This window comes from Bubalus kerabau, chromosome 4 (assembly GCF_029407905.1).
Source record: "Bubalus kerabau isolate K-KA32 ecotype Philippines breed swamp buffalo chromosome 4, PCC_UOA_SB_1v2, whole genome shotgun sequence".
In the NCBI taxonomy this organism is placed as follows: Eukaryota; Metazoa; Chordata; class Mammalia; order Artiodactyla; family Bovidae; genus Bubalus; species Bubalus kerabau.
In genome coordinates this window covers 82,487,388-82,511,360 of record NC_073627.1, presented here as the reverse complement: position 1 = coordinate 82,511,360, position 23,973 = coordinate 82,487,388, and the positions used below count along the sequence as shown (strand labels likewise).

General features: G+C 42.2%; 1 protein-coding gene across 6 annotated transcripts in view; it reads left to right on the top strand.

Moving 5' to 3' along the window:
* TEK (TEK receptor tyrosine kinase) overlaps positions 1-23,973 on the top strand; it is a 106,425-nt gene that overhangs the window by 44,224 nt on the left and 38,228 nt on the right. For all 6 annotated transcript variants that reach the window (XM_055577837.1, XM_055577835.1, XM_055577841.1 and 3 more), the window contains 7 exons: positions 4,029-4,340; positions 10,817-10,927; positions 12,043-12,195; positions 17,565-17,696; positions 18,360-18,500; positions 20,173-20,301; positions 22,561-22,712. In XM_055577837.1, coding sequence (XP_055433812.1) covers positions 4,029-4,340; positions 10,817-10,927; positions 12,043-12,195; positions 17,565-17,696; positions 18,360-18,500; positions 20,173-20,301; positions 22,561-22,712 — 1,130 coding nt within the window. The remainder of the gene's footprint in view (positions 1-4,028; positions 4,341-10,816; positions 10,928-12,042; positions 12,196-17,564; positions 17,697-18,359; positions 18,501-20,172; positions 20,302-22,560; positions 22,713-23,973) is intronic.

Below are 23,973 nucleotides of genomic sequence, written 5' to 3'. Positions count from 1 at the left end.
CAGGTGGAAGAGAGCTTCCTGTAACTGACATGCTGAAGAAGGGTAGCAACATGTAGTCAAATCCAGACTCTCAGTGTATACAATTTCCCTTTCTTTCCCTTTCTGAAAGTAATGGGAGAGAGCTGGGAGGAGCAAAAGGAAAAAGAAGCTAGACCCATACCTAGAAACGATTTGCAGATGCAGTGTGGTTGTCTTTTCAAATCAGCTGCCTTTTCTATTATTTCCTAAAGTCATTAAATCATGGCCAGTGCTGACCCAGTTTGATGAGTTCAGAGCAGAGCCCTTGGTTTTGGCAAAGCATTCAACTGGCCCTAGAAATGAGCCAGGATCTCATTGGAGCTGAAAGAATTACTGTGCTTCTTTCCTCCTGAGGACTCTCTCTGGGAGCAAATCTGGAATGAGTGAGTGTGGGAGAAGAGGTGGCACTTGCTGGGAGCGGGGCTGTGTGTGCGTGTGGAAGGGCAGCTGTTCTCTGGTGTTATTTTGGAGGCTGCAATTCCCCTCCTAGGTTTCCTAGCTCATCCTCTCTTGTGACACTTTTCTTTTCCTAACCTCTGTTCCCTCTCTTGAAATCTTAAACCAATGAGGCTAGAAGCAAGATAGATGCTTGAGGGTCAGGCTTGGACAATCCATTCTAGTCAGGTTTTTCTACCCTCAGTGTGTTGAGTTAACCTTACAAGAAAAAAATGACAGCACCAACTCCTACTTATGTTAAGACTTGACTTTGAAATTCTTCCTAGAGAGTCAGATTAAAATGTATCTCCTAGTAGAATCACCCTTAAAACATCACTGCATATATCAAACATTGGCAAACTCCATTGAAAATTATATGAGGACTTCATGGCAGGCACAGAGCTTGGCATGAGTAGGTCTTGTAGATGAATAGCTATTCCAAATCCTCAGCAATGATTGACCACCTTTCTATGGTATTTTGTAAAAACATAACATCTACTTCCCCACCCCCATGAGCTCAGTAATTATCAAAAGAGTCTTTTTCCTTTTTTTCAAAACAGTCTTTTAAATGTGGGCAAGGAGTCAGTTTAGACTCAGAAGAGCACTTTCAATAATTTGTTTTAAAAAAATGAAACATGGTTGATTTACAGCATTGTGTTAATTTTTGCTGTATAGCAAAATGATTCAGTTATACATCTATATTTTCTTTTTCATTTCTTTTCCATTATGGTTTATCGTGAAATGTTGAGTATAGTTCCCTGTGCTATACCATAGGACCTTGTTGTGTATCCATCGTATATGTGTTAGCTTGCATCTGCTAACCGCAATGTCCCACTTCATCCCTCCCCTGCCCCTCTGCCCCTTGGCAACCACAAGTCTGTTCCCTACATCTGTGAGTCTGTTTCTATTTCAGAGATAGCTTCATTTGTGTTATATTATAGATTCCACCTATAAGTGGTATTATGTGGTATTTGTCTTTCTGGTTTACTTCACTTAGGATGATAATCTCTAGGTCCACTGTTGTTGCTATAAATGGCATTATTTCATTATTATGTTTAATAGTCCATGGTGTGTGTGTGTGTGTATATATATGTATATATCATACCTTCTTTATCCATTCATCTGTCAATGGACATTTAGATTATTTCCAATACTTGGCTATTATAAATAGAAGAAAACTTTCCTTTTTAACCTCATTTTTCTGAAAGTGGGAACCAAGTGAATTGGTGAGATTGAATAAATCAGATCAGGTATAAAATTTGTCCATCTGTCCATTCATCCATTTATCCAACAGATGCTCATTAAGTCTTATCATCTAGGAAAAGAGAGACCAAGTAAAATAATCCCAGATTTTGGTAATCTTTATGAAGGAAACAAATAGAAGTCTGTACTGCGGGTAGTGGGATGAGAGTGTGTAGATAGTATAGATAAGATAGGTAAAGAAGACCTCCAAGAGATAGGCATTAAGTTAAGACCCCAAAGGATGAGGAAAGTTAGCCTTGTAGAGAGTGAAAAAGAGCATTCCAGGCACAGGGGTCACCATGTCCAAAGGCTTTGGGGTACGAAAGGCCACAGTACAGCTAAGGAATTGAAAGACCAGTGAGAATTTGAATTTCAGCTCTGACTTGGAATAAGCTACTCAGTCTTTTGCACCCTCATTTCTTTATATTTGAAAATGAGATAGTAGGCACATACCTCCTGGGAACATTGTTGTGGGAGAATTTGATGACTATTAAATGGGATAACACATAACCTACTTGAATCCCTTTCCATCTACACAAAGATCTCTGGGACTCCACTAGACCCTTGTAAGCTGATGTGTTTGACCTGTCTAGTCTCCTGATCATTTTATATAGACTTGAGAATCAATCATCACTGGAGCCAAAAAACATCCTCCATCCCTGGTGTTTCCACATTCACCAAGAAGAGAGACTAGGCAAGATTCCATTGGCTTATCTTAGAAACTTTGGAAATGAGAATAGAAAGGGAGAGGGAAAGAGGAAGAAGGAGAGCAAGAAAGTAAAATGAGAGGGTTTTCTTTTTGTGAATGTGCGTTATCACTATTTTGAAAGTCAGGTAGAATTTTGTTTTTACATTTGGGGAGATTTGAGGTTTGGGACGAGGTGTTCAGAAAACAGAATAAAGAGAAATGAAATAATCATCATTGAGTACCCCATATATTACAGACACGGTTCTTGGAAGGTTATGTACTTTATTTTGTTTAATCTCTACAAGAATCCTGCAAGACAGGTCTTTGTCATCGTTCATTCAGTCAGTCATGTGACCCATGGACGGCAGCATTCCAGGCTTCCCTGTCCTTCCATCTCTTGGAGCTTGCTCAAACTCATGTCCATTGAGTCAGTGATGCCATCCAACCATCTTGTCCTCTGCCATCCCTTTCTTCTCCTGCTTTCAATCTTTTCCAGCATCAGGTCTTTTCTAATGAGTTGGCTCTTTACATCAGGTGGCCAAAATATTGGAGTTTCAGCTTTAACTTCCAGTGAATATTCAGGACTGATTTCCTTTAGGATTGACTGGTGTGATCTTTTTGCTGTCCAAGGGACTCTCAAGAGTCTTCTCCAATACCACAGTTCAAAAGCATCAATTCTTTGGCACTCAGCCTTCTTTATGGTCCAGCCCACATCCATACATGACTACTGGAAAAACCATAGTTTTGACTATACAAACCTTTGTTGGCAAAGTGGTATCTCTGCTTCTTAATACACTGTCTACATTTGTCAAAGATGAGGCTCAGGGGGAAATGCAAAGTTCACTCCATTCCCCTTCACCTTGTAGAATTTATTATGGAATCAGACAATACCTTGCTAATGATGAGAGTCTATAAAGTTAGCATATGGTGTATGTAGTTGACATACTTCTTTAGAATACTTTACTACTGGGATGTGTGCCAAGTCTTTTCAGTCATGTCTGACTCTTTGCAACCCTATGGACTGCAGCCCTCCTGTGGACTGTCTGTCCATGGGATTCTCCAGGCAAGAAAACTGGAGTGGGTTGCCATGCCCTCCTCCGGTGGATCTTCCCACTGGTTTTCTCAAGGATTTAACTCTTGTCTCTTACATCTCCTGCATTGGCAAGCAGGTTCTTCACCACTAGCACCACCTGGGGAAGCCCCAGTTATTGGGATAGAACCACATTATCACTAATTGATTAATAATTAATTATCATAAATAGTAATTATTAATGATAGTTCATAATAAAAATGATAAGGCCATTATCCTGAATCTGTCTCAACACTTACTGAATATTTAACTATGTCTCAGGCACTGCAATGGTAAAGATACCTTGTGCACAGCTTGTCTGGGGAATGGAGAATGAGTAGCAGTCCATTACAGTGTGGTGGGGTAAGAGTGGTCATCAGGGTCTAGGTGACAAAGAGTCTTGATGCCATAAGAGTTTCAGATTTCGTCCAATGGAAGATAAGCACATGGTCAGAGTAGCATTTTAGAAAGACTGTTCACACAGTTATTCTTAGACAAAGCTTTGTGAAACCACCTTATCCTGTGGGGCCTTGTTAATAACTTTCCTTATACATTATGTTCCCTCCTTCCTTTTAGCAACAGTGGACGGTGCCATGGACCTGATCCTGATCAATTCCCTACCTCTTGTATCTGATGCTGAGACATCCCTCACTTGCATTGCCTCTGGATGGCACCCCCATGAGCCCATCACCATCGGAAGGGACTTTGAAGCCTTAATGAACCAGCACCAGGATCCACTGGAAGTGACTCAAGACGCGACCAGAGAATGGGCTAAAAAAGTTGTTTGGAAGAGAGAAAAGGCTAGTAAAATCAATGGTGCTTATTTCTGTGAAGGGCGAGTTCGAGGACAGGCAATAAGGATACGGACCATGAAGATGCGCCAACAAGGTAACATGCCTCTTAGTTGTGACCAGATGAGGTCTACTGAGACACACACCTGCCTCTTGTCTTGGCGGCTGCTCACTCAGGCTGGGCACGAGCCCCCTGAGTGTGGAGTTTGAAGACCTTGTCTGCCTCTTTCCAAGAGTTACTGTCTCTGGTGTACAGAGCATTAGTGATAAGAGATAATCCAGTCCAGCTCCCTCATATATACCCCTTTCACTAGACATTGTGCCTAGTTCATGAAATGAAATGAAAATATATATCACATGTTCTACTGAGGACTCCATGGTCCTGACGGAGATCTGGACATGTTACATGTATATAATATGATTCATAGCAATGAAGACAGCTGTCCACTGCCAACGCAGTTTAATTGGTTACTTGGTGTATTAGTTATCTATTGACACAGTAATTATGTGTAACACACAGCTGAAATCACAGTGGCATACTACGATCAACAGTCCAAGGTTGTGTGTCTAAGTCAGCTGGCTTGATGCAGTGGCTCTGCTGGTCTTGACTGGGTGGCTTTCTCAAGTGTATGGATGTTGGCTGGCTGTAGCGTTATTAGGCTGGCGTTGCTTGGGCTTCCTTGGCTCTGTTCCAGTTGACTGTTAATCTGCTAACAAGCTAACCTAGGTATATTCTCATGGAGACGGCAGGGTACAAGACACCAAGTGGAAACATACAGGGTTTCTTGAAACCTAGCCTCAGTACTGTACGCCCTCACTTTTGTCTCATTTTATTACCCAAAGCAAGTCAAAGAGTCGAGCTAAAGTCCAGATGGGGGGCACTACACAGTTAAACAGCCAAGAGTTTGGATACAAGGAGGGATGAAGAATTAGGACCCTTTTTATAGGCTGCCATTCTTGTTAAATAGTGGTGTAATTTTAGCTGTTGAGACAGAGGATGTCGAGAGCCTTCTTATGGCTGATCCACGTTGATGTTTGACAGAAACCAACCAAAATGCTGTAGAGCAATTATCCTTCAATTGAAAATAAATAAATTTGATTATATAAAAAAGGTAGAGTGTTACTCCTTGCTATGCCTCACAAAGCAGTGATGTGGTGGAAATGGGGCAACCAAAGAAAAATGGAAGTGAGTACAAGTTGTATCTTTGGGCCAGTCCACCAAACTCATGGCAGTTGGAGGAGATGTCATTGTAAACATCGTTTAATGACTCTGTTCTGCCCTAAGGCAGCAAGATTTTAAGATCAAAGTGATAAAACCATTATTCATCAAAAATAAGGGAAAAGGCTTTCTTAGCAAAACCCTAACATTCACCTTTAAGTGACACCAGGCGAGTGGGAAAAATGCACAACAGACATTCCCAGGAATGTGGCTCTCCAGTGAGGGAAGAGAGGTTGGACAAAGGGATGTGAGGTGTGCCAAAGCTATCATGGCTGAAGTCGACTCTGTTATTTTTCAAATGTGGCATCTGGGATTTGACTTGTATTAAGAGTTATGTCCTTCTGCGGATGTGTCCACATTCTGAACAAAGATGATCTGAGATTTGTGCCCCAGTGGCCTCACAGGAATGAAATGAGAAATTCCTTTTCTGGGCTGTCTTGGAAATGTATAAATAGGAAACCATAGAGCGTATTAAACCAAAACATTGGGAGTCTAAAAACAATTATAATGATCCCTCCAAAGTGAGAGTCCAGGTCAGCACTGGTAAGGATAGTTTAAATTCAGTTAAATGAGGCTAAGGCAGGCATAGATAGTGACGAACAGTGGGGAGAAAGTGGTTTTTTAGACTCACGTTCACCTGAGTTTAATTATTTTTCTACTACTTACCAGTTTTATGACCTTAGCGAGTTATTCAACTTCTATTGGTCTCATTTTTAATCATCTGTGAAATGGGTATATCTTCAAAAGTGTCTTGGGTTTTAAATAAGAATAAGATGGTACATGCGAGAAGCCAGCTCCCATGAGTGTAAGATTTGATTTACATAGTAGCTATGTTCCTGAAAGCCCGTGTAAAGTGAGATATTGCAGAACAATTTACATAATAATAACAATAGCCATTTGTAAATGGTGGGAAAAGGATTTGATGCCAAGCAGTCTGGCTTCAGAGCCTGTATTGTACTACCCTTTCCATATCACTCTCACTTAAGGTTAATAACCCTCCCTCATTCTGAGCACTTGTTTTGTAAAGTACAACAACTCTAATGGAAACCCCAGAAAGCAACCTAGAGCACAGAGACATGGGGGTGAAGGTCAGCCAGACATGGGTTTGAGCCTAGCTCTGCACGTGCTGGTATAACCCAGCGCAAGTTACTTAACTGAAATCGTAGTTTGTTCATTTGAAAAATAAATGGAGATAGAGATTTTACCACATACGTTTGAGGATCAAATGAAACTGCTAGCATTATCTGGCTTACACTAGATGTTCAATAATTATCATTATTTAGTGCCTTGGAATGAGCAGTAATTTAGTGGAACTGTTAGTTTTCCCATTCAATTATGGAAGATTTTAATATCAGCTGTTGACATAATTATGGAGGTTTAGACAAAATAGAAAAATAGGTAGTATGTTCTCTCCTGTATTTGAATAACATCATATCAGGCTGTTGAACTGATTTTCTTTGATTGACCATCCAATGGCTGAAATATGTTGCAAAGAAAGTGATATCTTTTATGGTGAGTCAAGAAAACCTCCAACACTATGTCTTCATGACACTATTAATTCACCACTAAAACTTCTTGGGAACTCAGGAGCGCCTGCCTAGGGACACAGGAGGATAGGATAAACACCACTATATTCCTGCTTGCTGCTGACTCGTGTATCTGGGGAGGAAGTGGAAAATCCATTTGAGATGTGGCAAACACGGCTTAAATTGGCTCGCGTAGTCCAAATGGCCGAATGGCGGAAGGATTTTTTTTGTTTGTTCTATCAATGGCATCATCTGAAAAAGTCAAAAGCAGTTTGTTCAAACCTCCCTGAAAATTGCATTTGCAGGTAGGGAAGTATAAATGAAGTTTGAAACACTTTCACATCCAAAAATCTGTTTCAGAGTGTTCTATCAGAGGACAGCTATGTTATTTTTCTTCCTATTTTCATTTGAGAAATAGCTTTAAGAACATGCAATTTCCCAAACATGATTTATGAAGTTGACAGATTTGCCATTTGTATCTGAATAACTCAAATGAATGTTAAAAATATAAAGAAAATAGAAAAATTAGAAATCAGATCCTTTTATGTATTCTTTCGACAAGTATCCTTAAGCCTCTATTTGTGCCACGCATGGGAGGCGCATTGATGTTAACATTTCTTAAATACTTACTATGTGCCTGACATCTCCCTAGCAACTTTTTATACACATTGCTGTGTAATTGAATCATTAGCAAATGCATATCTGATGAGGACCATTATGATTTCCTATTAATAGATAAGCATTATAACTATTCTAACTTAGAAGCATTTACATACCTGGTTCCCTTTATTGGACCTGGGAAGATGTACCGTGGCCAGATCTCAGAACCAAGGCCCTAACCACCACCCTGCGCTGCCTTCCAAAACCACCATGAGCCTGCCCTCCTGGAACGCCCAGTCCAGTAGGACAGATACACTTTGCATGAGGCTGTAATTGGGAAGGGCAGAGCATGTGGGAAGACAGTACTAGGGCAGTTAACCTGGATTACTGGATGTGAGAGTTGGACTGTGAAGAAAGCTGAGGGCCGAAGAATTGATGCTTTTGAACTGTGGTGTTGGCGAAGACTCTTGAGAGTCTCTCGGACTGCAAGGAGATCCAACCAGTCCATCCTAAAGGAGATCAGTCCTGGGTGTTCATTGGAAGGACTGATGTTGAAGCTGAAACTCCAATACGTTGGCCACCTGTTGCGAAGAGCTGACTCATTTGAAAAGACACTAATACTGGGAAAGATCGAGGGCAGGGGGAGAAGGGGACGACAGAGCATGAGATGGTTGGATGGCATCACTGACTCAATGGACATGGGTTTGGGTAGACTGGCAGTTGGTGATGGACAGGGAGGCCTGGCATGCTGCGGTTCATGGGGTTGCAAAGAGTCAGACATGACTGAGTGACTGAACTGAACTGAACTGAACCTGGATTCTAGGATTCTGGAAGGCCCCTGGAAAAAGTGATGTCTCAATGGAGACTGCTGAATAAGTAGGACTTGGTGAGACACAGGGAAAGGGAAGAGAAGGGAAAAAGTGGATGTGAGTGATCACGTGGTCTGTTTGTAGCACTGAGCAGTTCTGAATGGCTGGAAGTGAGAAGTAAGGACATGGGCCGAGGGGGGGATGATTCTGGAGGGCTGGTGTCTGGAACAAGGCTGGAGGTCTTAAGTGTGTGTCTCAACTTTCACACTTACTCATGGTCAGGAGGCCTTCAAGAAGGGGCTTAGTCACCCTTAACTCCACCACCCACATGATAGATGTGGATATCTTGTCTTCATAGGGCTGTCAGGTAATTACTCAAAATAATAATGGACATAAAATGAAAGATGTTTCCCATAGATGAAAAATAATTGAGCTAAGTTTCAGTTGTCTCCTTCAATTTAACGATAAATAAACACTAAGAGTAATCATGTCATTTTACTACCTTATAGTTTCTTCTCCACTCCTTAAGGAATAAGTGAATTATATTCTTGGGTAAGGTCTTTGAGTTAATTAACCAATCCAAATGGTCCCGAGCAAGTCATCCTCTAATGTAGGCCTCAGTAATTTCATTTTAAAAATAAAATGTTGGGCACTTCCTTGAAGTTCAGTGGTTAAGACTCCACATTGCTAATGCAGGGGGTGCAGGTTCAATCCCTGGTCAAGGAACTAAGATCCCACATGCCATGCAATGTGATCAAAAGATAAAGAATAAATAAATACTTCTTTTTTAAAAAAAAAAAAAAAGGTTCTAGGAGAGGCCTCTGGAACTGAACTACCTGCTTCAAATCCTGGCTGTCCCGTGAACTTGCTGTGTAATCTTGAAGAGAATTCTTAACCTCTCTGTACCTTTATTTCCTCATTTGTAAAATTAGGATAATTATAGTACCTATCTCCTGGAGATATTATGAAAATTAAATGTGTGCAAGGTTCTTAGAACACTGCCTGGTTCATAGGAGCTTATTGTTTTCATGATCCGGTCAGGTCACACGATTATCTGACTATGTGTAAAGTTTGAGCCAGATTCTGGTGTCATCAGGAAGCCCAAGTTGCAAGGTTGGCTTGTGGATGCCCCTCATTAGTCCTCAGCAAAGATCCGTCAGCCTAGAGCCATGAAGGCAGGAGGTGGCAGGCTGCGCGGCAGGAGAACACTGCCGTGTGACTGTGTTCAGATCCTCACAAAACAGGGAGCTTAAAAGACACAAAGTCTGAAATAATAAAGAACCACAGAATGAGCAGAAAGAACAACCACGCTGGAGTTGAGCCGAAGGGGGAATCTCGGTTCCCTTTCAGAATACAATGCTGAGTGAGAAGTCCCACGGTTAGCTAAACAATCTTCACACAAAGGAGCAGAAAATATAAACAAACCACAGAGAAAGGAACAACAGCATGAAATGGTCACGAAAAATTCTCACAGGAACCGAAGGGCATGTCGCAGAGAGTAAGAGCCACTTGGGCGAGGTTGCGAAATGAAGCTTCTAGTCAGGAGACAGGGAGCCCTGGAAAGTGGCCCCTGGGGTCCCCGTCTGCCCTCCCCAGCACTCGTGGCCACACCGCACATGTCAGCACAGCAGCGTGGCCTTCGTTTATGTTTGGGAAGGATCCTGACCTCTTCAAAGCACCCAGGGCTTTGACATACATCATTTAATGCTCATGTTTGTTGTTGTTTAGTCGCTGTTTAGTCTCTTCGTCATGTCTGACTCTTTTGCAACCCCATGAACTGTAGCCCTCCAGGCTCCTCTGTTCATGGAATTTTCCAGACTAGAATACTGCAGTGGGTAGCCATTTCCTCCTCCAGGGGATCTTCCCAACCCAGGGATTGAACCCACATCTGCTGCATTGGCAGGCAGACTTTACCACTACGCCACCTTGGAAGCCCTTTAATGTTCCTAACAACTGTTTAAGGCAAATACTTCTACTTCCAAATTACAGATGAGGAAGCTGAGGTGTTCAGAGGTGAAGTAACGGGGTCAAAGAGGTTCAGAAATTGGCAGAGGGTGACCTTAAGCCCAGGACTGTCTAGTTCCAGTGCTCACAGTGCTCTTTGATCTACACCATTCTCCCTCTGGGTCCACGTTCATCACCATCTGCCCCACAGCATCTCTGTGGGAGTCGTGCAGAGTGCCATGCCTGGGTTGGCAGGTACTAAGGAAAGCAAGCAGATGTACCTAAAGCCCAGGTGCTTTTGAGCATAGTTCAGAGGCATCATGTGCCTTCACAGGGTAGCTCTCTAAGCTAACATGAAAATCCCCTGACTCCTGCCAAGTCCCGGATCTCATCCTCTGATTCAAGTTTCAGTTGTTCCTGGAGAAGCTATGTAACCTCATTTTCTCATTTGGCTTTTTTCTCTCTCTTTTAATAGCTTCCTTTCTACCAGCTACTTTAACTATGACTGTGGACAGGGGAGATAATGTGAACATATCTTTCAAAAAGGTATTGATTAAAGAAGAAGATGCAGTGATTTACAAAAATGGTGAGTCCATATGTTTTGTTTCATTCCCACACTGTTGTGTAAGGCATCAGACAGCCAAGCAATATTGGGTCATTATCTCATGCCAGTCTTGGGGGGCAGATGTTTAAAGTCAAGCTGCTAAGTGAAAATGTTAGTTGCTCAGTCCTGTCCGACTCTTTGCAACCCCATGGACTATAGCCCACGAGGCTCCTCTGTCTGTGGAATTCTGTAGGCAAGAATACTGGAGTGAGTAGCTATTCCCTTCTCCAGGGGATCTTCCTGACCCAGGGATCAATCCCTGTTCTCCTGCACTGAAGGCAGATTCTTTACTGTCTGAGCCACCAGGAAGCTCAAACAAATTCTATGATAGAAGCTGTCTTAGGTAACACGTTTGGTTACTTAAGTAAATTAAAATGGAGATTTACATACATATGTGAAATGCACCTACAGTGTATTGGGTTAGCCAAAAAGTTCATCTTTTCCATAAGATGTTATGGGAATATACAACATGAACTATGAATGTTCAACAAAATTCCATCATGATGTAATACATGGGGTCTCAAATTCTGCCATGTGATATGTGACACTGTTTGATTGCAAGGCTAAGGGAAAGGGTAGAGTGAACCTGGAATGCCAATTGGTGGTGATTCTGGGGGTCTAACTGTGCAATGCAAATCTGTCTGTGTCCAACTACTGTTTGGCAGCGTCTGGTGGCAGTTGTCTCCTGCAGCTGAGATACTGATGGGGACTAGTCTGAGTTCTGTGGATGGGTGAGGCTTACAGATGGGAGTAGTAATTCTAGGTGTCTCTTAGTTGATTGGTTGGCAAGGTTACCTGACATTTTCCCCAGGTTTGCCTAGTGGCCTCTCCCTGCGGAAGATAAGAACGTTAGGCTACCCTCATCTTCATGTGTTCAGTGGTGGACCTCAGAGACTAACCTGTCTGCTCCAACACCATCCCTTTCTCAAGTTTTGGGAGAGCATTCAGTAGCAACCTTTTCATTCTTCTCCCACATCTGATATGCTTGAGCACATTTTCTATATCAGGTCAGGGAAAGCTGATCAAGTGGAGGGGTCAGACAAGGGAACAGAAGTGTGTGAGGGTGACCCATGGCTCTTCACTCTTCTCCCTTACAGGTTCCTTCATCCACTCGGTGCCCCGGCACGAAGTCCCTGACATTTTGGAAGTGCATCTGCCTCACGCTCAGCCCCAGGATGCTGGCGTGTACTCGGCCAGGTACATAGGAGGAAACCTCTTCACCTCAGCCTTCACCAGGCTCATAGTCCGGAGTAAGTGATGGTGTAGCTGTTACAATTTTGAGTTGTGAGTAACCAAAACTGACTCTGGATACTTAAGCAAAAACTGGGATTACTTGGAAGTATACTAAAGACACTTAAAAACTGATTTAAAGGCTGACAAGCAAGTTCCAGAAAATATCTTCCAGGGAAGATCTGCAGCTCAGCCCTGCAGTGTGGGAGGGTGCTACCATTACCCTAACTTAGCTTCAGTGATGTTTCACTTACCTCTAAATATTGAACTCTCAGGATAAAGAGTCAGATTGGTCTAAATATTTGTCAGGTGTCTACCTGCCTAGACCAAGGAGTTATAGATGGGGGTGGAGCCGCATATTACAGCGAGGGCACTAGGGCCTCACACTTGAATAGCAGCAGTTTCCTCAGACAAAATGGGAATCCCTCTGAGCTGGACAGTCCCCCCAAAAGGCGTCTGCTACTGGGAGAAGAGTTAGGCCTTCTGGGTTAGTCTGCTGCTTCTACTGCTAAGTCGCGTCAGTCGTGTCTGACTCTGTGCGACCCCATAGACGGCAGCCCACCAGGCTCCCCCGTCCCTGGGATTCTCCAGGCAAGAACACTGGAGTGGGTTGCCATTTCCTTCTCCAATGCATGAAAGTGAAAAGTGAAAGTGAAGTCGCTCAGTCGTGTTCGACTCTTGGTGACCCCATGGACTGCAGCCCACCAGGCTCCTCCGTCCATGGGATTTTCCAGGCAAGAGTACTGGAGTGGGGTGCCATTGCCTTCTCTGAGTTAAACACTAAGTCCCCCATAAATCGCACACTTTTAACTCCCAAATGTGTTTTCTGTTTTCAGGTTTGAAAAATGCGAGTATTAGAACTAGTGAAAATGTTTTCCCCCTATTATAGCTATCAAGGTAGAGAGTAACTATCACCAGTCATTTTTACCAAAAATTGCTCTATAGAAAGCAAAAAATGTGCCCTGAATTTTCCCAGTTGTGTTAGGTGTTCATGATATAAAATGTTCAGGCCTTCGGGTCTAAGTATTCTGACAGGGATGCCCTGTCATTCCTCTAATGATCAGCACCCTAATTCATGAAAGTACTTGTTTTGCTTTGCATTATATCCATGCATGCATTCATTCAACAAATCTGTGTGGATTGTAAGTCTCTGCCAGGCATTATGTTGGTGTTGAGAATACAAAGATAATAAGATGCATGACTGTCCCTCAGGTAATTCTCACGCAGAGCAGGTACATACATAAATAGATAAACAGGTATTGCAATAAGACAATAGACCTATGAAAAGTGTGGGTCATCTAGTTGGGCAAGTAAAATCCCCTTTCATTCATCTCCTTTCTTTGAGAATCTGAATGGCAAGGACACAATTTGCATTCACTTCATTAAGATGGTCTCTCCAGCTTGATATTGAAACTCCAACTAAAAATATTAATTTATCTACTTAAATGATTGTAATATATAGTGGAACTATATATAACTTTGTTCTGTATTTTCCAAGTCTCATGTAAATGTGTTATCATACTTTTATAACTTAAAAAAAATTTTTTTAATAAAAAGATGGTCTCCAATGTGATATAGCACCATGTTCCATGCTCAGAATCAGGGATAAATTGGCAAATTTCATAACAATATCAGAAACATCAGATATTGATACGTGGTAAAAGGTTTAAAGCTTTTTTTTCTTTAACATCAAAGCAAATAAGACTTAGCATAGTTTAGAATTTAAAATTCTCCTGAACTTTTAAGATAAAAGACTTCAAACACATTTTGATCTCCAACTTGTCTCCTTTTTAGACTGTCAGAAGCAGATTTATTTTCTTTTGCTCTCATTTCAGTAAAACTGTTGGAAAAGCACTGCTAATACCTAAAATCATTCTAACAAAGTTTGAGCTGGGTCACAACCATCCCATTTAAAAGTACTTTTAAAAGTACTTTTCCCTACTCGGAGCTTCCCTGGTGGTTCAGACAATAATCTGCCTGCAATGTAGGAGACCTGGGTTCAATCTCTGGGTTGAGAAGATCCCCTGGAGAAGGAAATGGCAACTCACTCCAGAATCCTTGCCTGGAGAATTCCATGGACAGAGGAACCTGGCGGACTACAGTCCCTGGAACCTCAGAGTCTGACACGACTGAATGACTAACACTTTCCCTGCTTGACCTCTTTTATGTTTACTAAGAAATGAGGTACAGTTGAAGGCATTTGTCCATTTCTCATAACTAGGATATCTTTTCAGGTAAATTTGAACCCTAGGAATCAGTTCAGTTCAGTTGCTCAGTCGTGTCCAACTCTTTGCGACCCCATGGACTGCAGCATGCCAGGCCTCCCTGTCCATTACCAACTCCTGGAGTTTATTCAAACTCATGTTCATTGAGTCCGTGATACCATTCAACCATCTCATCCTCTGTCGTCCCCTTCTTCTCTTGACTTCAATCTTTCCCAGCATCAGGGTCTTTTCAAATGAGTCAGCTCTTCGCATCAGGGGGCCAAAGTATTGGAGTTTCAGCTTCACCATCAGTCCTTCCAATGAACATTCAGGACTGATTTCCTTTAGGATGGACTGGTTGGATCTCCTTGCAGTCCAACGAGCTCTCAAGAGTCTTCTCCAACACCACAGTTCAAAAGCATCAATTCTTTGACATTTAGCTTTCTTTATAGTCCAACTCTCACATCCATACATGACCAATGGAAAAACCATAGCCTTGACTAGATGGACCTTTGTTAGCAAAGTAATGTCTCTGCTTTTTAATATGCTGTCTAGGTTGGTCATAACTTTTCTTCCAAGGAGTAAGCGTCTTTTAATTTCATGGCTGCAGTCACCATCTACAGTGATTTTGGAGCCCCAAAAAATAAAGTCTGTCACTGTTTCCACTGTTTCTCTATTTGCCATGAATTGATGGGACTGGATCTTTGTTTTCTGAATATTGAGCTTAAAACCAACTTTTTCACTCTCCTCTTTCACTTTCATCAAGAGGCTCTTTAGTTCTTCACCTTCTGCCATAAGGGTGGTATTTTGTCATAAAGACTGAGTATTAAAAATCAAACTGGTTATACTTACAGGGTTTCTTTTCAGCATAAATTCTCTCCATGGCAGTATAGCAGATTCACTTCGCTGCACAGTGGAAACTAACACAACCCTGAAAAGCAACTATACTCCAGTATAGGTTTTTTTTTAGGATTTTTTTAAAGCATTAAGATTTTAAGATTTATCTTTGGATGCCATGGATCTATAGTCTCCTAAAACACAAAACCTTTTTATATTTTGAAGAAAATCACAGAGGCCTAACTGCATACTTGGAGAAGGAAATGGCAACCCACTCCAGTATGCTTGCCTGGGAAATCCCATGAACAGAGGAGCCTGACAGGCTACAGTCCATGGGGTCGCAAGAGTCGGACACGACTGAGTGACTAAATGACAACGAATTGCGTACTTGTTGCTTATCAAGGAACTCTTTTCCTGCCTTCATCCCTGGGAGATCACCCCATTTATTTCCTCAAGCTTAATCCTTTTCTCTTTCCCAGGATTAAGAGTGAAACTGTGACAGGTCTACAGATTGGTACATAGGTTAATGTAACAGGAGACCCACTTTTATCCCGGGGTTCTGTCATCATTCGTTTTCAGCGTCTGAAGATAATCTGGGGTCTGGCTTTTAAGAAATCACTGATTGTGTAGGATTTTCCCCTTTACACATGAAGGCATGTAAACACTAGCTTTGAGACATTTTGTAGCTTTATCTGTTAGGTGGTTGCCTGTCAGACTGGGTCTGTGTTGACAGTCTTACTGATTATTCTAGAGAAAATACTGATAACCAGGAGTTCTTGCCAAAAATATTATAAGCCATTGGCACAGGTCCACGTTTACCACTGTGAGACTCATATTCAGGGACAAAGACATTAGTTCCTTTCAGAAGAAAAATTAAACTAAATTCCTGACCACAAAAGATCACCCCACCCCACTCCCCCTGAGTTTTTCTTATGTTAAAAGGTATCCTTGGGTCTAATTAACAATCTCAGATCACCAGGCACTGAAGTAGAGGAGCCAGGAAATACGAATCTGGGAAGCCTCTTACCATTCTTGTGCTTTTGGTCTTGGATCTTGCTTCATTTCTTCTGTGCTTTCTACCTGAAAAATATGTGAGAGCTGCTAGCTCCTGCTTCCCCTTTTAGCTTGGCTCCCTTCTCCACATTCTTCATCTTTTAAAAATTTTTATTTAATATTGAAGTATGGCTGATTTACAATGTTGTGTTAGTTTCATATGTACAGTAAAGTTATACATATACATATATCTATTCTTTTTCAGATTCTTTGCCCATTTAGGTTTTTCTCCACATTCTTTAAACTGCTGCTGCTGCTAAGTCACTTCAGTCATGTCCGACTCTGTGCGACCCCACAGACGGCAGCCCACCAGGCTCCCCCGTCCCTGGGATTCTCCAGGCAAGAACACTGGAGTGGGTTGCCATTTCCTTCTCCAATGCATGAAAGTGAAAAGTGAAAGTGAAGTCGCTCAGTCGTGTCCAACCCTCAGCGACCCCATGGACTGCAGCCTACCAGGCTCCTCCGTCCATGGGGATTCTTTAAACTAGATGTTCCCAAACTTGGCATGCCTCAGAATTATCTAAAACACCTGTGAAGCATAGGGTACTAAGCTACCTCCAGAGTTTCTCATCCAGTAAGTCATGGATAGAAGTCTGGGGTTTGCATTTCTAACAGATTCCCAGATAATTGGAGATGCTACTCATCAGGGGTCACACTTTGAAAACCACTGCTCTTGTCTCTAACTGTACCTGCAGCTCCTCAAGCATACCATGTTTTCCTCCCAATCTAGCCTTTGTCCAGAACACACTCTCCAGCATTATCTTCTTTGTCACTTAGGAGGTCATACAGAGTCAACTCACATACCACCTCCTCCAGGAAGCCTTCCTTTATGCCCTACTCCAACCCTAATACAGATTAGGTAGTTCTCACACTGCTATATTTAAAATGAATAACCAACAAGGATCTACTGTATATATAGCACAAGGAACACTGCTCAATGTTATGTGGCAGCCTGTATGGGAGAGGAGTTTGAGAGAGAATGGGTACATGTATGTGTATGGCTGAGTCCCTTTGTTGACCACCTGGAATTATCACAACATTGTTGATCAGCTATACTCCAATATAAAATGAAAAGTTAAAAAAATAATTGGGTCCTTCTGTCTTTGTCTTTATCATGTTCCATTACATGTTTGTTTCTCGCATTGGACTCTTAGCTTTTTGAGAGCCGAGGTTGTGTTTTATTTATCTTCATTCACCAGTGTCCACTCATGTGACTAACGTGTCGCAGGTGCTCAGTAGAGCTTTGAGGAATGAATGTGCTCCACTCACCAGAGTTTTGTTTTCCTTAACCAAAGGATGTGAAGCTCAGAAGTGGGGACCTGAATGTAACCGCATCTGCACTGCTTGTATGAACAATGGGATCTGCCATGAAGATACTGGGGAATGCATTTGCCCTCCTGGGTTTATGGGGAGAACGTGTGAGAAGGGTAAGTCAAGAGTGCTTGATGAGTACCTTGTGGATTTAAAATCCATCATTGCTGAATCCAAATTTTAGATCTGGGCACAGTTGGGATGGAAGCTAAATGGCCTCTGTGACACCATATGGTACCTTTGTGTAAATTCAGAAAAGGTGCCCTTTCCTGAAGGCTCTTTATTGTCAACCACTGGAAAGTTGTGAAAGTCACTCAGTCATGTCTGACTCTTCGCGACCCCATGGACTATACAGTCCATGGGATTTTCCAGGCCAGAATACTAGAGTGGGTAGCTGTTCCCTTCTCCAGGGGAATCTTCTCAACCCAGGGATCGAACCCAGGTTTCCTGCATCACAGGTGGATTCTTTACCAGCTGAGCCACCAGGGGAAAGTTGTGACAGGTGTACAAATCTGTGACGTCATTGATGTGAACACCGTTCCATCAGTTTGTGCAATGCATGACCTGCATGACTGGGAGTAGTGGCTCCTATGTCCTGTCCAAAAGACAGTTTCATTATCTGTAAGGTGGACCATAAGGGTTCTTTACCCTGACCATTCCATGGCTCAGACTGGACTATTTTCCATGTTCAGTGGTCTAGGAGAGACCCTTGAAAAGAAGAATCATGCCTTTCAAAGCCTTGGGTATTTGCCTCTGAATCATCTTTTTCTCTCCCATAGCGTGTGAACCACACACATTTGGCAGAACTTGTAAAGAAAGGTGTAGTGAGCCGGAGGGATGCAAGTCCTTCGTGTTCTGTCTCCCAGACCCCTATGGGTGTTCCTGTGCTACAGGCTGGAAGGGTCTGCAGTGCAATGAAGGTATGGGCCAGTCGCATCCTGAAGAGACAAGGTTCTAGCAGGTATACGAAGGAGACCCAGCTTCCCAGACATCGGTGTGTAGGACATACCTGGACTACTCAGTCAACTGTCTATGCTGAGCTATAGGGTTTTGAATCAAAGATACTTTCATCCGAAGTTAAATATGCTTTTGTATTAAGACCCTGGACCACTTAGAAAGTGCTGCTGATACACATCACCTGGGGATCTTTTTAGAACACAGATTCTGATCTATAGGTCTGGACTGGAGACTGAGGGTCTGCATTTCTAACAAGCTCCCAGATGTTGCTTTTGGGTTTCAGACCACATTTTGGGCTGGAAAGGCATAGATTTACTTTTTTCACTACATCATAAATATCAGTACTTTTATGTCAGATACAGACAAGATTTGGGATTTGAAAATTGAGGAAGTTAAGATCTTATCTTCTGTGGACCTTGCTCAAGCGATACTAGTAGCTTCACCTACTCAAAGAAGCTCAGAGGTGTACGTTTCTCATCTACTTTCCAATAGGCTTTTCATATTGACTATCACGTGGTAACTTAACATGAATGCATGAATGTTCAGTCATGTCCAACTCTTCGAGACCCTGTGGACTGTAACCCACCAGGCTCCTCTGTCCATGGCATTCTCGAGGCAAGAATACTGGATTGGGTTGCCATTTCCTCCTCCAGGGGATCTTCCTGACCCAGGGATAGAACCCACGTCTCCTGCATCTCCTGCACTGTAGGCAGATTTTTTACCACTGAGCCAAATAGGGAGCCCGACTTAACATGAATCTGTAGGCAAATATGCTAGACCCTCCCTAACAAATGCTAATGTGGTGAGTTAGCCAGAGCTCAAAGACAGTTCAGTATTTGCTCCCCAAAGTCAGTTTTTTTCCATATCTGGCACTGCTGGGAGATGGACTACATGGCACTATTCCATTTCTTCTTGTGTTGATTGTATTCTCAACATTGTGAAAGTTACAGTGAGGAGACTCTGGAGTGCAGTATATTCCTCTGAGGAGTGTTTATTTTGCTTTGTTATGTCTTATAAGGCAATCAACTTGGGGTGACTCAAACTGCAAACTCTGACTCCCAGGCATCGGCTCAGACTCAGTTCATTCCTTTTACCTTGAGCTGGGCTGTGTTGAGCCTGCACTTAAGATGTGTGGTTCTGGGAGCAGCCAAAAATTTGGGACTTCCTCCCTCTGGTTCTTCCTTTCTAGATTTTCCCTCCCAATTTTAAGTGGCCGCAGTTGCCCTGACTCTGTCCTCTAAGACTCCTCTACCAGTAAGACTTCAGGTTTTCTCTGGAGTTCTAACATCCCCACATAGTGTCAGCTGTGCCGACCATGGGACTAAAAGCTGGGGAGCACACCATTCCCATCTTCCAAGTTTTAATTCCCCTCAGAGCCTTCCTGGTCCTTCCCATCCTCCCTCCCACCTCATCACTTGTCAGTGCTTTCAGGTGGCCTGGTAAGTGCTTATTCAACTTGCCTGGAATCAGAATTTCTCTAACCTTTAATTTCTTGGTAATACAGATATATCACTTACTACCTTTTATAACCGGTAAGGTTGATAGCTTGGAGAGAAAAATAAAACTAGCCATTTACAGCCTGAGTCTTCATCCTTCCCCCATATTAACACTAGTTGTTGATGCCTTTGTTGACAGCGTGCCAGCCTGGTTATTATGGACCAGACTGTAAGCTCAGGTGCAGTTGCACCAATGGGGAGAAGTGCGATCGGTTCCAAGGATGCCTCTGCTCTCCAGGACGCCAAGGGCTCCAGTGTGAGAAAGAAGGTAAAGCAAGGTAACACTGTAATCAGGGCCGAGTTCAGCACGTCTGAACCCAGCTTTGCTGGCATCATTCTTGCCCCATGAGCCCAAGAGTCTTAAACTCCTTCTCTTTCCAAGCAGAAGTAGGGAAGAATAGATCCTCTGTTCTAAAGGACCACTTTCTGAACCTTCTTTATGGACTCTCACATTGGCCTTTCCCATAGAGAATGAACCTCGTGCTCTTTGTAGCACAGTAAGTGATAACCAGCCACTGAGAGCTCTGTCTGCCTCTTTGACGGTGTTTTCTAGGACCAGACTTTTCCCTGGATATGCACAGCAGTGAAAGAATTACTTTGAAGAATTACAAAATTAGATTTTTTTTGGCTGGCTTTCTTCATTTACCATACTGTTTTTGAGGTTTATCTATATTGTAGCACATATCAGTATGCTTCTCATTCCTTTTTATTGCCCTACCATCTGTTCTCATTAAAAAATCTTGTCTGAACACAGCCATGCCCCTTTGTTTACCATAGATCATGTGAGGCTGCTCTTACAACGGGGTTGAGTAGTTACCACTCAGAACATATGGCCTGCCAAGTTGAAAATATTTATTATCTAGTCCTTTAAGGAAAGTCTGCTAACCCCTGTCCTAGAATATACTTTGTAAAATCAAAAGAAGCATATTTTTAAAATTTAAAAATAATAAACAGATATTACATTTTCAGTCAAACAAATATAAATAACATATGTCCATGAAATCTGCACTCAGAGTAGTAAGACATTTATAGTCTTTTCTCTGTGAGTTTTAAATATCAGAACAAGTATGGAGAGAAATACCAACTGTTTTCTCAAAGGCCTTAGCTTGTCAGCTATGTACTTTCCCTTCTACCCCAGCATTTGGACTTTGCTACAGGGTAGGAATCTGGGAGGGTGTAGAGAGGGGAGGAAAGGCTATGGGGCTGTCAGAGGATGGACTGAAAGTGGGCAACAAACAAGCTTAATGATTTGCCTTTTCTGTTCTACTTCTTCCTTTCTGTACTAAGACCGGTGTTGCAAAAAAAATGTGAGACTCTCAAACTTAGACCCAGATTCTGGGCTTTCAAGGGGCAGACCCCCTTCCCCACACCCTCTACCTGTTCCTCCAACCTCCATCCAACTGCAGAAAACTGCAAGGGGACAGAGAAGGAAAGGCATGAATTGAAAGTATCAGAGCACTTGGAACAATTCCAACACCAGTACCTAAGTGTGCTAAACAGTTTGGCAAATTTTCTCATTACAGTCTCCCCAGCTCTGCAGATATATCAAAGAATACCTTTGTGGCTATTAGACCTTTTCTTCTCCTGCTCCATACACTTCACTTGTTTCATTCTAGGCTTGAGAGATAGGATAATAATATATAATATCAATATTGATGCATTTACCCTGACCCCCACCTCCTCTCACCACTGCTATGGAGCAGCTTGTAAATGACTGCTGTTCTTTTTTTCTGGAAAGGACTCAGCCACTTTTCCAATGTTTTCAGTGCATGTCCATCTCCTACATTATTTACCGAGTGTTGGACCATTTTCAGTTCTGTCCTACATGTGGTCCAAAACTCTCTAAGACCCCACAGTTCAGGATAAAATTGTTAAATTTCAGGATTAGTCATTCTCTACTCTGCAGATATTAAGTAAGGAATCCTGATGCCTTTCTTGATATCAGAGGCATTTATTTTCCTTTCCATGTTGGCAGCAGTATTTTTTCTTTGGCTACGGATGAGAAATTGATTAGGGGAATTTTATTCCACTTCACTTCTTGGATGTAAATGTGAATATAATTAATCATCAGCCAGTTGCAGTCTTCCCAATCAATGAGACATCTCTCAGATATCAAAACTAATGATCACATTGTTGATCAGAGAATCAGGGGCTTGCAGAGCGGAAGAAGAACTGGCTTTGGTTTTTGTTTTTGTAAAAATAAATTCCCTTAAAAAGCAAGAGAGGGACTGGACAGTCAGATCTGCAGAGATGTGGTGATGATGACCACTTCAGCATTGAGACCATATCCCTTAGGACCCTGAGAAAGTACATCATTATGGCAAAGAGTGTGAATTCTGGTTCTGGTAACCATTTTAATGGGAATTGAGAGCAACTACCCCCCAAAATTTATTATGTAATGATAAAACAATAAAATACTTGCCAATTTCTTGCCCAGTACATGACTTGCTAGATGGTAACTACTTTCATATTTTCTGCTTATGCTGTGTTAAAGATTAGGTTCCACAGTGTTGTTTCCTTCATTCAGGTGTGCCAAGGATGACTCCAAAGATAGAGGATTTGCCAGATCATATAGAAGTGAACAGTGGTAAATTCAACCCCATCTGCAAAGCATCTGGCTGGCCCCGACCTGCTAATGAAGAAATGACCCTGGTGAAGCCAGATGGGACAGTGCTACGTGTAAGAGTTATTCTCTCTCTCTCTCTCTCTCTCTTTTTTTTGGTAGAACAAATTATAGCTTTTTTAAAAGTTGAAGCATAGTTGATTTATAGTGTTGTGTTATTTTCAGGTATATAGCAAAGTAATTCAGTTCTATTTTTCAAGATTATTTTCCAGTAAAAGTTACTACAAGATATTGAATATAGTTCCCTCTCTTATAGACTAAATCCTTTTTTTAATGTAGTGGTTTGTATCTGCCAATCCTGAACTCCTAATTTATCCCCCACCAGCCCTCTCCCTTTCCGCAGTGGTAACCATGTTTGTTTTCTATACTATAAGTTTGTTTTCTATGTCTGTGAGTCTGTTTCTGTTTTGTAAATAAGTTCATTTGTGTCATATTTTAGATTTCATGTATAACTGATATCATATGATATCTGTCTTTTTCTGTCTGATTTGCTTCACTTAGTATGATAATAAGTCCATCCATGTTGCTGCAAATGGCATCATTTTATTCTGTTTTATGGCTGAGTAGTATTCTATCTTGTATATGTATGTGTGTGTGTATCACATCTCAGACAAGACTGGGTATTCATTTCTGGCACTTACCACTGGTTAGGGTGCTACCACATCGTTTTTCTTTGCTTGAAAGAAATAAGGACTAAGCTACTTTCCCACATGTTTCCCTTCCCTCTCCCAACAGTGCCAAATGCAGCAGAGACAGGTACCACCTCAAATTTCTGTATGCACATCAGATGTTCCTGATTCCACTTTAACAATCTACTAGGTATAGTAGGAGCCAATTGACAGCTTCCAAAATCTTGTTGGCCTTTCCTAGTCACAGCCACCTTCTAGTGAGAGCTGACCACACTACGCACGTCTCACTTAACATTAGTTAGTTATTTTGCAGAAGTGGAAACTGGTTGGGTGAAGCTAAATAACTAAAGAAAGTGAGAATCACTCAGTCGTGTCCAGCTCATTATGACCCCATGGTGGTAGCCCACCAGGCTCCTCTGTGCATGATATCCTCCAGGCAAGAATGCTGGAGTGGGTTGCCATTCCGTTCTCCGGGGGATTGTCCTAAGCCTGGAATCGAACCTGCACTGAAGGTCCTTCACTGCAGGCAGATCCTTTACTGTCTGAGCCACCAGGGAAGCCCAAGCAATTGGCCAGAATTGGCAGAGCTGGGATGTGAGCTCGGGCCCATGTGTTTTCAGAGCCTTGACTTTTTCCATAATACCATACTCAGCAGCCTCTCAAACACTTCAGAAGCCATTTTGTCATT